This window comes from Ipomoea nil, unplaced genomic scaffold, assembly GCF_001879475.1.
Source record: "Ipomoea nil cultivar Tokyo-kokei standard unplaced genomic scaffold, Asagao_1.1 scaffold2006, whole genome shotgun sequence".
Classification (NCBI taxonomy): Eukaryota; Viridiplantae; Streptophyta; class Magnoliopsida; order Solanales; family Convolvulaceae; genus Ipomoea; species Ipomoea nil.
Window position 1 is genome coordinate 87550 of NW_017618434.1, and position 12487 is coordinate 100036.

The 12487-nt window shown below is 33.1% G+C and overlaps 1 protein-coding gene and 1 long non-coding RNA gene across 2 annotated transcripts; both read left to right on the top strand.

Moving 5' to 3' along the window:
* The first annotated feature begins 2944 nt into the window (after positions 1–2944).
* LOC109147510 lies at positions 2945–3588 on the top strand. The gene is made up of 2 exons (XR_002048661.1): positions 2945–3072; positions 3176–3588. It is a non-coding gene; the product is annotated as an uncharacterized LOC109147510 (long non-coding RNA).
* A 4805-nt stretch (positions 3589–8393) lies between these two features.
* LOC109147506 (pectin acetylesterase 8-like) lies at positions 8394–11325 on the top strand. The gene is made up of 12 exons (XM_019295113.1): positions 8394–8471; positions 8577–8659; positions 8796–8919; positions 9014–9093; positions 9238–9304; positions 9532–9656; positions 9764–9824; positions 9968–10021; positions 10135–10212; positions 10531–10615; positions 10752–10888; positions 11100–11325. The coding sequence occupies exons 5-12, from the start codon at positions 9287–9289 to the stop codon at positions 11184–11186; spliced, it is 645 nt and encodes a 214-aa protein (XP_019150658.1). The 5' UTR covers positions 8394–8471; positions 8577–8659; positions 8796–8919; positions 9014–9093; positions 9238–9286; the 3' UTR covers positions 11187–11325.
* The last annotated feature ends 1162 nt before the right edge of the window (positions 11326–12487 follow it).

Here is a 12487-nt window from a genome sequence, read left to right on the forward strand (position 1 = left end):
TTTCAAGCTTTAAATTGGCATATAGTATTAATAGGCCAAAAGGACACTTGCACTTTGGAATTCAAAAGAATGTCAGAATGAAGATAATGGCTTTCAAAAAAAAAAGAATGAAGATAATGGTAATGAATTTAATATTAAAGCAGGCCTTCCGTCATGGTCCTCCTCCTACAAAAATCAAAGGCAGAGCTCCATATTTTTTGGGTTGGGTAAATATTTAATACTATAGCTGATTGGCTCAAATAAAAAAGATTGGGATTCAAATTCTTAAACTTGTAATTACAAGTTTGTATTCTTAATTGGGTTACCCACAGAGCTTCATATATATATATATATATATATATATATATATATATATATATATATATATATATATATATATATATATATATATATATATATATATAACTTCCAGTCCAATAAAAATTAATTGTTTTCTAATTTTCTGAAAATTATTATTGTGTTTCCAAATGGACCCTAAAAATCAAGAAGATATTTAAAGTGTTCTTAAAATGTTGCTTATGAAATATTTAAACCTTCGCTCCAACATCTGATACAAAAATCAATATAATAATTTTATAAAGTAGAAATGTTTTACAAAAATAACCCAACTAACCACATTCATAGGAGTTGTATCAATCATTCAATTGAATTTTCATGTTACTTGTTCTTAATCCCGCAAAATGCAATGTCTAGGGATGTGTTTGGTGGATGAGTCTCAAAATATTTTAAATGAAGTTTGAAAATGAAGTTGGAATGTTCACTCACTACCATAGAAGTCACTGTGTTTTCGAGTTACTTCAAGCACATTTCATCTATATATATTGGTCTTATATATGTATATTGGATATCCACTGCATCTTTGGTTCAAAGGATTTGTTTTAACTGATTGCATTACAAGTTTGATTTTCAAATAAAAATAATTTATTAACATTTTTAATTTGAGGTGATCATTTAGGAGTGTGAAATTTAACATTAACATCACTTAGGATCACACAAGTTAATTTACCAGCTTGGGTTATAATGTGAAATTTACCACATAAATTAAATTCCAGAAGTTGTCATCATCATTCATGGAGTTATAAATAGTATAGGGTGGGAGGTGCATTAATCAATTCCACCAATAACCAGACTAACTTAGGAAGTAATTTTAGGAACCCTACAATAGTAGTTGCGGTTCTCAAGGTTGGTAAAATCAGAATTAATCAATTCCTTCCATTAAAAGTGTTGAGGTGATTTAAGGGAACCTATGCTTCTAGTCATTGTAGATTTGTAGATGCCTGCAGGTTTCCAATCTTGATTTTGGATAGTTAAAAATATGAGGAAAATAGATATTTTATTTGTTTTTATTCTTTAAAATATTGTTACGTATTTATATGTGAAAATTAAAATAAACATAAATAAAAAAATATTATTGTTAAATTTGTGTTTAAGTCTTAATTTTGTTACTAACACTAGTTTAAAATTATAATTATAATATTTAAAAAATAGTGTTTGTTATTTTTTTAAAAATTTAATTTGATTTTCACATATAAATAATAATTTGTCAGAGAAAGAAAATGATTTGAAATTTTTTTTATCATTATTTTTAACCATCCAAAAATCTATTTAACATGAAATGACAAAATTGAAACTTTTTAAAATAATTGAAAGGTAAATAAAAATACATGAATATTTTAGTATGAAAACAACGTACACTATAAACATATATCCAGTTTTTTTTTTTTTTCTTTTTATTCATATAAAAAAAACTTAGGAATAAAAAAAAAATTATTATGATTACTTTATTATGTTTAAATTAAATAGCACCATTAACTTTATAAATGATCGGTTAAGTTATAAAATGAATATTTTTTACAAGGCGGTACGTGAAATTCCATTTTCGTTGTTCTCCTTTTGCAAATGCCCCATTTGTCAAAACTTTATAAGACCTGTAAATGAGAGCACATGCAATGTAAACAAGTAGTATGGAAAGTTTTCAAAAATAAAAAAAATAAAAAATAAAATCGTATGGATGGGAGCCCTCAAAGCATTACGGTACGAAACTCATTTATTGTTCATGGCTACCCTAAACCCCAGTCTAGGGATTCAATCTTTTCCTAGGTTAACATTCACCTTATTAGTTTTTGACATCTTTGTAAACTGGATTTAGTGAAATGCATTCTACTATTATTAAATATATATATTAATTAATCATAATAGTTAAACGTATATAAAACCATTAAAAATAATAAATAGAGTAAAAGATTTAAAAAATGTTAATTGGAGTTCTAAGGCATAAATGACTGATTTCATGTATACCAAAAAAAAAAAGAAAAAGTACACTAATTAATTAAAGCACAATATACAAACATACTGTATTTTTTTTTTCTTCTTTCAATTTAAAATACATACTCTTACCATTTAAAAAAATATGTTTTATGAGTTTTTATTAGTTTAGTGTTGATAGTATCATATATTATAATTTTGATGACACTAAGTAGTAAGTACTATTGTATCATATGCATTCGACCTCATAGAAAATCACTTAATGTGGTTTCAAAATAAAAAGTAGAAATAATTCCTTATGTATTTCTAACAACTTGACATATATGAATTTTATTTTTATTTTTTTAAAAAAAACATATAGTCCTATTATGTTATTAGTCAACAAATGCACTCTGTTCTTTCCTATAATTGTTGTGTACGCTAAATTAATTTAAAGATAGTATCATTTTATTTGTTAATATAATTGTATTAACTAAAGTTAAATCATATATATTGATTTATAAAAAAAAAAAAAAATCAAAGCTTCAAAGTATGATGATATCTAGCTACTTGGTGAGTTGGTGATAGCTACATGCAATAAATGCTCTTCTTCCCATTGAATTTACTACACTATTTGTTAAATTGCTGAGCCTCAAGTGCTTGGCTTCTCTATAAATAGGGTAGCTCTTAACACCTCTCTTTCACATCCCCAACTCACACTCTCTCCTCTACACTTTATCTTCCTTCTTCACATCTGCAATCCAGTCTCTCTCTTAGTCTTTCTCTGCATAGACAATTGAAGCTACTTTTACGAAGCCCCATAGATTTGTACATCTTTTCAATTTCAAAGTTTTTTAAAAAAAATCAGTGAAATGTCCTTTTCCATTTTCACCTTCACTCCAACTTACGAACACAATTTTTTTTTTCACAGGGAGTGGAAATGAATATTACAAAAGAGAGAGTATGAAGAAAAAGAGGAAATCTGATTGAACGGAGGAAGAGTACTGTTACATTGGTTCTGTCTTCATCAACTGAAAAGAAACTTTACAGATGGCCTTATATACACAGAGCTAACAGATAACAGAAAAGAGAAAAGATCCTAACTAACTTCTGAACAGAGCTTAACTGCCATCAAGGCTTAACTGCCACCTTTCTCTTCTAATACCCCCCCGCAAGCTGGAGTGTAAATGGAATGAAGCCCCAGCTTGGACACAAACTTTTGAAATAGCATTGGTTGTAGGGGTTTTGTCAGGATATCTGCTGTCTGATGTTCAGTAGGAACATGTAGTAGCTTTATGATTCCTCCTTGTATCTTTTCTCTTATCAAATGACAATCTATTTCTATATGCTTGGTTCTCTCATGGAGAATTGGATTTTCTGCCATTGCAATTGCAGACTTGCTGTCTGAGAACAGCATGGCTGACCCCTCTGTGTGTACTTCAAGAACTTTCAAGAGATAAAATAACCACTGTATTTCACAAACAGTAAGAGCAAGTGCCCTGTATTCAGCTTCAGAAGATGACCTTGACACAGTGCTTTGTTTCTTGGACTTCCAGGATATCAAAGCATTACCTAGGAACACACAAAATCCAGTAACAGATTTCCTTGTGTCTGAACAGGCTGCCCAGTCTGAGTCAGCAAGGCCACTTATCTTCAAATTGGATTCTGCTGGATAGAATAGGCCCTGCCCAGGACATCCTTTTATGTACCTAAGTACTCTATGTACAGCTTGGAGGTGGAGAACAGTAGGTCCATCCAAGAACTGTGATAACTGTTGCACAACAAAACAAATATCAGGCCTGGTGATGGTCAAATATAGAAGCTTTCCCACCAATCTTCTGTTCTGAGTATGGTCTTCTAATGGTGCACTATCTCTTTTGGAAAGCTTGTTGGTTTGCACCATGGGGCACTTTGCAGGTTTACTTTCAAGGAAGCCTGCATCTTGTAAGAGATCTAAGGCATACTTTCTTTGAGTTAGAGAAATGCCTGTGTGATTCCTGGCAACCTCCAGTCCAAGAAAATATTTCAAATTTCCCAGATCTTTGATTTGAAAAGCTGAGTGTAGATGGTCTTTAATATGCTGTATTTGAGTCTTGTCACTGCTGGCTAGGATCACATCATCCACATATACCAGAAGTGCTATGAAATTATCATTAGATCCTCTAGTGAAAAGAGAATTATCACAAACAGCTTGCTTGAATCCCATGCTGATCAACTTAGAGGTTAACTTAGCATTCCACTGTCTATTTGCTTGCTTTTGGCCATAGAGGGATCTTTTTAGCCTGCATACTTGTCCAGGTTGCTCAGGAAGAAACCCTGGGGGGAGGGCCATGTAAACTTCCTCATTAAGATCTCCATGCAAGAAGGCATTGTTGACATCAAGTTGATGCAACTGCCATCCTTTTGCAGCTGCAACAGCAAGCAAGGTTCTAATGGTTGTTATTTTTGCAACTGGGCTGAAAGTGTCCACATAGTCTAATCCACAGGTCTGAGTGTATCCTTTTGCAACCAGCCTGGCCTTACATCTCTCTATTGTGCCATCAGCTTTGTGTTTCACCTTATATACCCATCTGCATCCTATTGATTGTTTGGAGGGAGGAAGTGTGGTTAATTCCCATGTGTCATTGGCTTGTAGAGCATCTATTTCTGCCTGCATAGCCCTTCTCCAACAGTCATGTTTGATGGCCTCATTGTAGGACTTGGGCTCATGAATGTCTAGAATGTTTGCAGCAAAGACTTTGAAAGAGGGTGATAGCTTTCTGTATGATAGAACAGCTGAGAGAGTGTGGGGAGAGGTCCTGGTAGTGGGCAAACTGTATTCATAATCTCTGAGATATGCAGGCCTGGTCATTTGCCTGCTGGACTTTCTGGTCTGGACTGGCACAGGATCAGATTGTTCCAGATCAGGATCATTTTGTATAATGTCAGGTATGGGATCATTTTGTTCAGCATGGCCACTGAGATTACTTGTCTCTTCTCTTTGGACAGTCCTTTGGGGGGTAACATCCTCCATAAAACTGATATCACTTGGCAGAATGAGATTCTGGGGTGAACCTTGCTCATCAACTTGATTTGCTACCTTGTAAGGAAATATATGCTCATAGAAAACCACATCTCTTGACATAAAAACCTCCCTGGAATCTAGATCATAGAGCTTATACCCTTTAACTCCATTAGGATAACCAAGAAATAAGCATCTTCTAGCTCTAGGTGAGAACTTCCCCAGATGCCCTTTGTGCAGAACAGCATAGGCTAAGCATCCAAAAACTTTGAACTGTGAGTATTGGGGAGTCCTTTTGAACAGGACTTGATGAGGAATCTGTCCTTGTAGAGCTGTTGAAGGTAATTTGTTGATGATATAAACTGCATGCAGTATGCAATCTCCCCAAAACACATCTGACAGCCCTGATTGAAATTTGAGTGCCCTTGCAATGGCCAAAATATGACCATGTTTTCTCTCTACTACACCATTCTGTTGTGGTGTATATACACAAGTTGTCTGGTGATTGATGCCTTTTTCTTGGTAGAACTTTTCCATCTTGAATTCTTGTGCATTGTCTGTTCTTATACACTTGACCATTTTTCCAAACTGAGTCATGGCAAGAGCACAGAATCCTTGGACTAGTGTTCTAACTTCATCTTTGCCTCTCATTAAGTATACCCATGTAGCTCTGCTGTAGTCATCCACAATGGTTAGAAAAAACCTGTGTCCATATATAGTGTGTGTGTGATATGGTCCCCAGATATCAATATGTACCAAGTCAAAGCACTCACTAGAGACAGTAGAGCTAGTATTAAAGGGTAATCTCCTTTGTTTGGCTAGATGACAAATGCTGCAAACATCATCTTTATTCACTTTGAAATTTACATCTATCATAGGTAACTGCTTCAGTTTTTCATAGGAACAATGCCCTAGTCTAGCATGCCAAGTATTGGCAGAATTACAAGCATTGACCCTAACTTGTGCTAGTCTATCATTAACAGGAAAGGTTGGTTTCACAAGGTAATATAGCCCCTTTTGCAAGTTAGCCAAGCCAATCATCTTCCCACATTCCTGATCCTGTATAATACACCAATCAGAATATAACAACACTTTGCACTTGGAGGTTTTAATTAGCTCACTGATAGAGATCAGGTTATAATGAAAACCAGGCACACAGAATACATTTTGCAGGACCAGATTGTCAGCACTTACAGACCCTATATGTGTAATGTCAGCTTTGTCACCATTAGGTAGCTCAACAAACATACCTTGGACTTCCTTGGCATTAGTCAACATATCATGATGGCATACAATGTGGTGAGTAGCTCCACTATCAAGTATCCAAGCAACTTTATTTTCAGAAGAAGGTTTAGAGTAATTACCTTCAAATTGAGAATTGGGAACGAAATTGGCAGCAATCATGTTGACCTGGGGTGCCACTCCTCCAATTCCATTCAAAGGTGATTGATAGGCCATATTGTCCCTCTGCAGGAGCTGCTTGAACATCCTGTACTCATCTTGATTCAGAGTGATAGATCCAGTGCTGGTAGACCCCATGCTTTCATTAAGAGATTGTTCATCTGTGTTGGTAGTAACTTGGTTGGCAGAACCAGCAGGTTTATTTCTTGGTTTCCACCCAGGTGGATACCCATTTTTCTTGTAGCATTTCTCGGCAACGTGTCCAGTGAATCCACAGTATGAACAAACAGGTTTCTTGTTATTATTATTGTTGAACTTCTTAAAACCTGCCCCACTGCCTTGAGTGAGTAAAACACTGCCTGCTTCTTGAGGTTGCAAGCCTACCACTCCATTATTGAACCTTCTTTCTTGTTGTTGAATCATCATGAACGCCTCATCAACATTGGGAAGCGGCTTCGTCATCATAATCTGGGATTGAACCGATGCATAAGTATCATTCAAACCTCTCAAGAAGACTGACAGATTGTCGTTCTCCAAGTTCTGATGCAGAGTCTCTAATAATCCACAATCGCAGACTCTTTCACATTTACACACAGGAAAAGGCCTAATAACCTGGAGTTCATCCCACAGATTCTTTAATTTGGCAAAATAGGCACTCACTGTCAAATCTCCTTGCCTAATTTGATGAATCTCTGCATGTAGGTCAGAGATCCTAAAGATGTCTGCCTCGCTGAATCTTGCCTTCAACGTGCTCCATATGCGTTCAGCTGATCCAACCCAGAGGATCGTAGACGCAATTTCTGGGGAAACAGCTCGCATGATCCAGGTTGCCACCATGTTGTTACATCTCCTCCAATAGGGATACTTCACTTCTCCTACATTTGGCGCAGAGATTGTGCCATCAACAAACCCTAGTTTGTTCTTGGATAGCAATGCCATCTCCATTGCCCTGGCCCAAGGGTGATAGTTCCGGCCATTGAGGACGGCGGAGACTAGAATCAACGAAGGATTCTCACTTGGATGCAGAAAATACGGACTAGCCGCGTCATTTGGATCGAAGTTTGCTACGGTAGAGTTGATCGGTGGTGCCGGCGTAGTCGCTGTAGTTCCTACTGCTGGTGGATTAATTGTGATACCAGGAGGTCTGTTTTGCGTGTTCCAAGCCATTGATGCTTATGGCTCTGATACCATATTACAAAAGAGAGAGTATGAAGAAAAAGAGGAAATCTGATTGAACGGAGGAAGAGTACTGTTACATTGGTTCTGTCTTCATCAACTGAAAAGAAACTTTACAGATGGCCTTATATACACAGAGCTAACAGATAACAGAAAAGAGAAAAGATCCTAACTAACTTCTGAACAGAGCTTAACTGCCATCAAGGCTTAACTGCCACCTTTCTCTTCTAATAATGAAGATATTCATAATACTCATCAGTGTTGTTGTTGTTTTGGCTGGAGGCTGTAAGTATATATGTTTCTTTCATTTTCTATTTATTTTATTTTGCAACATTTTTGTTTCATAAATAAGAGACGAATTTTAAGTTGGATTTAACGATTAATTTGATTCGTATGTTTTTACTAGTCTATATACTATATTTAACATTAGTTTTGTCTTCTTTTTTCATCTCTTTTAATAATTACAGCATCTGCAGACCTTGCTGCTTCTCTTGCTCGTCGTATCAATGGTAAGCAATAGATGGCATGACTCATATAAATATACATGTATATATTGTATTATTGTATTTATGTAATGGCTAATAAGATTGCTTTTCAGGTAACCATAGTTTGGTGAATCCAACTCTAGTTACCATTGATCGTGGTGCCGGTAATTTTTCTTTAAAAACATTATATTGTATTATTAAAAAATAAATAAATGTTCATAAATATATTAGCTAATGAAAATTTGTCATTTCAATTTTTTCTTTTTTAGTTTGCCTACATGGAAATCCAGCAGCCTACTACTACTCCAAAGGGTTTGGCAAGGGTAGTAAAAATTGGATTGTGTATCTTCGTGTAAGACTTCAAACTTAAGTATAATATATAATATTTGAGTTGTAAATAATTATTTACTATGTACAAGTATTATATATCTTGTATCGTAAATGTTTTACCCAAAATGTTTAATCCATTTTTAATACCTTGATTGCAGGGCGGAGGGTGGTGTAGTGATTTTGCTAATTGCCAAGCTTATATTAAAACTAAAGGAGTTGGCACGGACCCTAAACCAATAACTTTTGATTATATTTTCAGCAACAAAAAACAAAAAAATCCAGGTATGTATGTTAAAACTATATGTATATTACTTCATTTTAAGTCTCTCCATTCCTTGATTTTAACTGAGATGCTTTTATGCTAAAAAATGTTCAGACTTCTTCAACTGGAACAAAGTTGACGTTAGGTATTGCAATGCATCATCGTTTACAAGCAACTCTAAAATAACTAAAAATGTACGAACCTGATTCTTAGTATTTTCATTAATTCATTTGTACTGCACATTAATCATATAAATATATTAAATTTCTACTTTTGATTTAAGAAGTTAACACACTTTATACAATTTTGTTTTTTCAGAACAAAACACTTTATTTTAGAGGTGCCAGAATTTTCAAAGCTGTAACTGAAGAGCTATTATTGCATGGAATGGGAAATGCAAGAAATGTGAGCATTTATGATTTTACAAAGCACAAAAATGTTTAACATCACAATATTTACTTGTTTTAAAAAGTCATTAATCTTTATATATGCTGTTTTATTAAAGTATCTTATTGTGTACTAATGGGAATTACTTTATTTACAATGTCATTTTTGTTTATGTGAGTGGTAAGTTCATGATTACAGTTTCTAAACAATTTTGTATTTAATTTTGAAATTTTAATTAAATATAGGCTATATTAGCTGGTAGTTCAGCTGGAGGTGTTGCTACTACTATTTACTGTGACAGATTTAGAGGTCTCTTACCCTCTGCTTCTCGAGTAAAATGCTTGTCTGATGGTGGATATTTTTTCTTGGCGTAAGTTATTTTGATTCATATATACATATGAAATCTTGTACTATTTAATTGAATGAATTCTTACTATAATGATAGATACTAAACTTTACATGTGCAATTTTTAACAGTAAAAACCACAGCCAAAGAAACCAATTTCTATCCTACTTTAAAGGCTTGACCAAAATACAGGTATTCCTCTTGAATCATATCCTGTATCCCACTATAAATTAAAGAATATTTGAACTTTCTATATCAACTACTTTCTTGTAATTTTCTTACATAGTTTCTTCACTATATATACCTTTTAATTTTATATCTTTTTGTTTAAGCAGGGATCAAAACCTGCTTTGCCTGAATCATGCACTACAAGATTAAGTGCAGAATTGGTAATCCTCAACTTAAATGCCTTAAATCTTAATAGTTTAATGCCCATGCAATACTTTTGACTTTAACTTTAAAAAAAAAAAAAAAATCCTTAATCTTTGCTTTATTTTTGCAGTGTTTCTTCCCACCAAAGTTGTGGGCCAACATTGAAACACCTATTTTCTTCTTAATGTCGGCATTTGATCAAATTGAGGTTTGATCTTTTTCCCTCACCCAAAGCTAAATGAGTTATGGTTTATTAAAAATAACTTATAAATTAGTAGATTAATTACTTTATATTAGACGAATAGTATCTCATCCTCTCTATGATCCATATATTCATGAGTATTTAATTTTTCTTTTTCAATATAAAAGTATAGTTTAGTGTAATTTATTATTTAAGGGCATTTATATTTAGTGTTAGTAATTTTATAATTATATTGATGCTATTCAAGTTTCAAAAGAATGTCATGTTTTCTTAGTGAAATGCACTGATCTAATTCTAAATTATTTATAAATTTCAATATTGCAGATTCAGTATACTTTGGGAGAAGATTTTGACAGCACTTGCATTACAGGGAGGAATTGCTCCTCAAATCAATTAAAGGCAATGCAAGGTTTGGATAAGTACATTTTTATTCTATACATACATTTCAATTACATAAAGTAACTGCCATTGATGAAGATTTTATGAATTATTAATTACTGATTAATATATCATAAAGTTATGCTTATATGTTTATATAATTTCAGATCTTAGGTCAGAGCTCCTAACTGTTTTGCCTAATGGAGGTAAAAACTCCAAGAATGGATTGTTAATTACCTCTCCATTTGCTCACACTAGGCTATTCGGCCCTTATTGGTATTACCTTGTACCTGGGACTAAAAAGGTATATATATGAGATACATCAACTTGACAAACTTTACTTTATAAATGACAAAAAAAATTAAATATTAAGTAATGTCATTACTGGCTACATACACAATATTGATATTAATCGGTTTGGAAAGGTCCACACATGATAGAAAATTGCTTTAATTTAGAAAACATGAAAGTGTCACTAATTGATATGTTTTTTTTTTTTTTTTTGTTATTAACAGACATATGATGAACTATTCAGAGATTGGTACTTTGATCGGAAGTCTGTCCGAGTGGTAGACAAGTATCCATGCCCATATCATTGTTAGGTTCATCCATGTAGTAACTTGTGCTACAACCCAAGTCCCTGAAGTGAATAATGAGGAAATGGAGGAAGGGAGTGATCGAATTAGCTGGAAATTCTCTACTAGGACCAAAACAGTGTAGTATGAAGAAGTCATTGGAGGCAGTTATCAATATATTACTATTGTTCATATCATTGTTCATCAATTTATAATTTCGCGGCTTTCTTTAAAACTTTGCTGCTTCTTTTCTCTTCTTCATAATTTGAACTTCGTCTCAAAACCTTTGCTGCTACTTTTTCTCTTTACGGGTTTGAACCTCTTCTCCAAAATTCTGGTGCTAACTTCTTTTCACTAAATTAAGCATAGTAAAATTTGAAAAGAACTACTTACAAAGAAATTTGTGAGAATTTTATATATATATATATATATATATATAGGATGGTTCATGTGAGAACAAATCCTTAAACAAAAAGTGATAGACTAATCTAATCCATCCCGTTAGATATACAAACCATGCATTGAAGGTTATAGAAAAGTATGGGGAAAGAGAGCCGGATTAATTTTATAAATATTGTAAACTTTATAATAACAAAATTGACCCCATACATTTTTATTAAAATCTTCAATCCTTGATGAACACCGACCAGTGGTTGAAATCAGTTATTACTTTTTATTGGATGAATTAATTTATCTCATTTGAACACACCCTTCGGATGCTCTTTGCTACATACCTTCACTACGAACATAATAGCACGTACTCGTAATAACAAGCTAATTAAGATAGACTTTCTTATGCATTCAAAAAAAAAGATAGACTTTCTTATCCTGGGCAATACGACCTTGTTACGAGCGTAACTCAACTCATAATAACAGACTTTTGCTTCTTTCTAATTTTTGCTCCATTTTACTCTTAATGTAGTCCTATTTTCCTACAAAATACAAAAAATACCTCAAAGTTAGTTCTATAACACAATTTATCACATTTCAAGGTATTTTAAGCACAAATAGAACACATTTAATCCCAAATTAACCATAAAATGCCCCAAAAGTAATAGAATTTAGAACTCATCACTATATAATTAATTTGTTAAGCGGTTATTAATTTATTAAAGAAAACCTATGTATAACTGTTCATCTTAATAATCAATAACATATTTAATTATTTTTTTTTTGAAAGGAATAACATATTCAATTTATTTTATTAATTAATTTTTATATTATAATAATAGTTATAACGTATCATAATTATTAATATGCATGATGCATGTTTTTAGAATTTCCATTAGTAACATTAAATTGTACTTTAAAAAAAACCCCTGGAATAT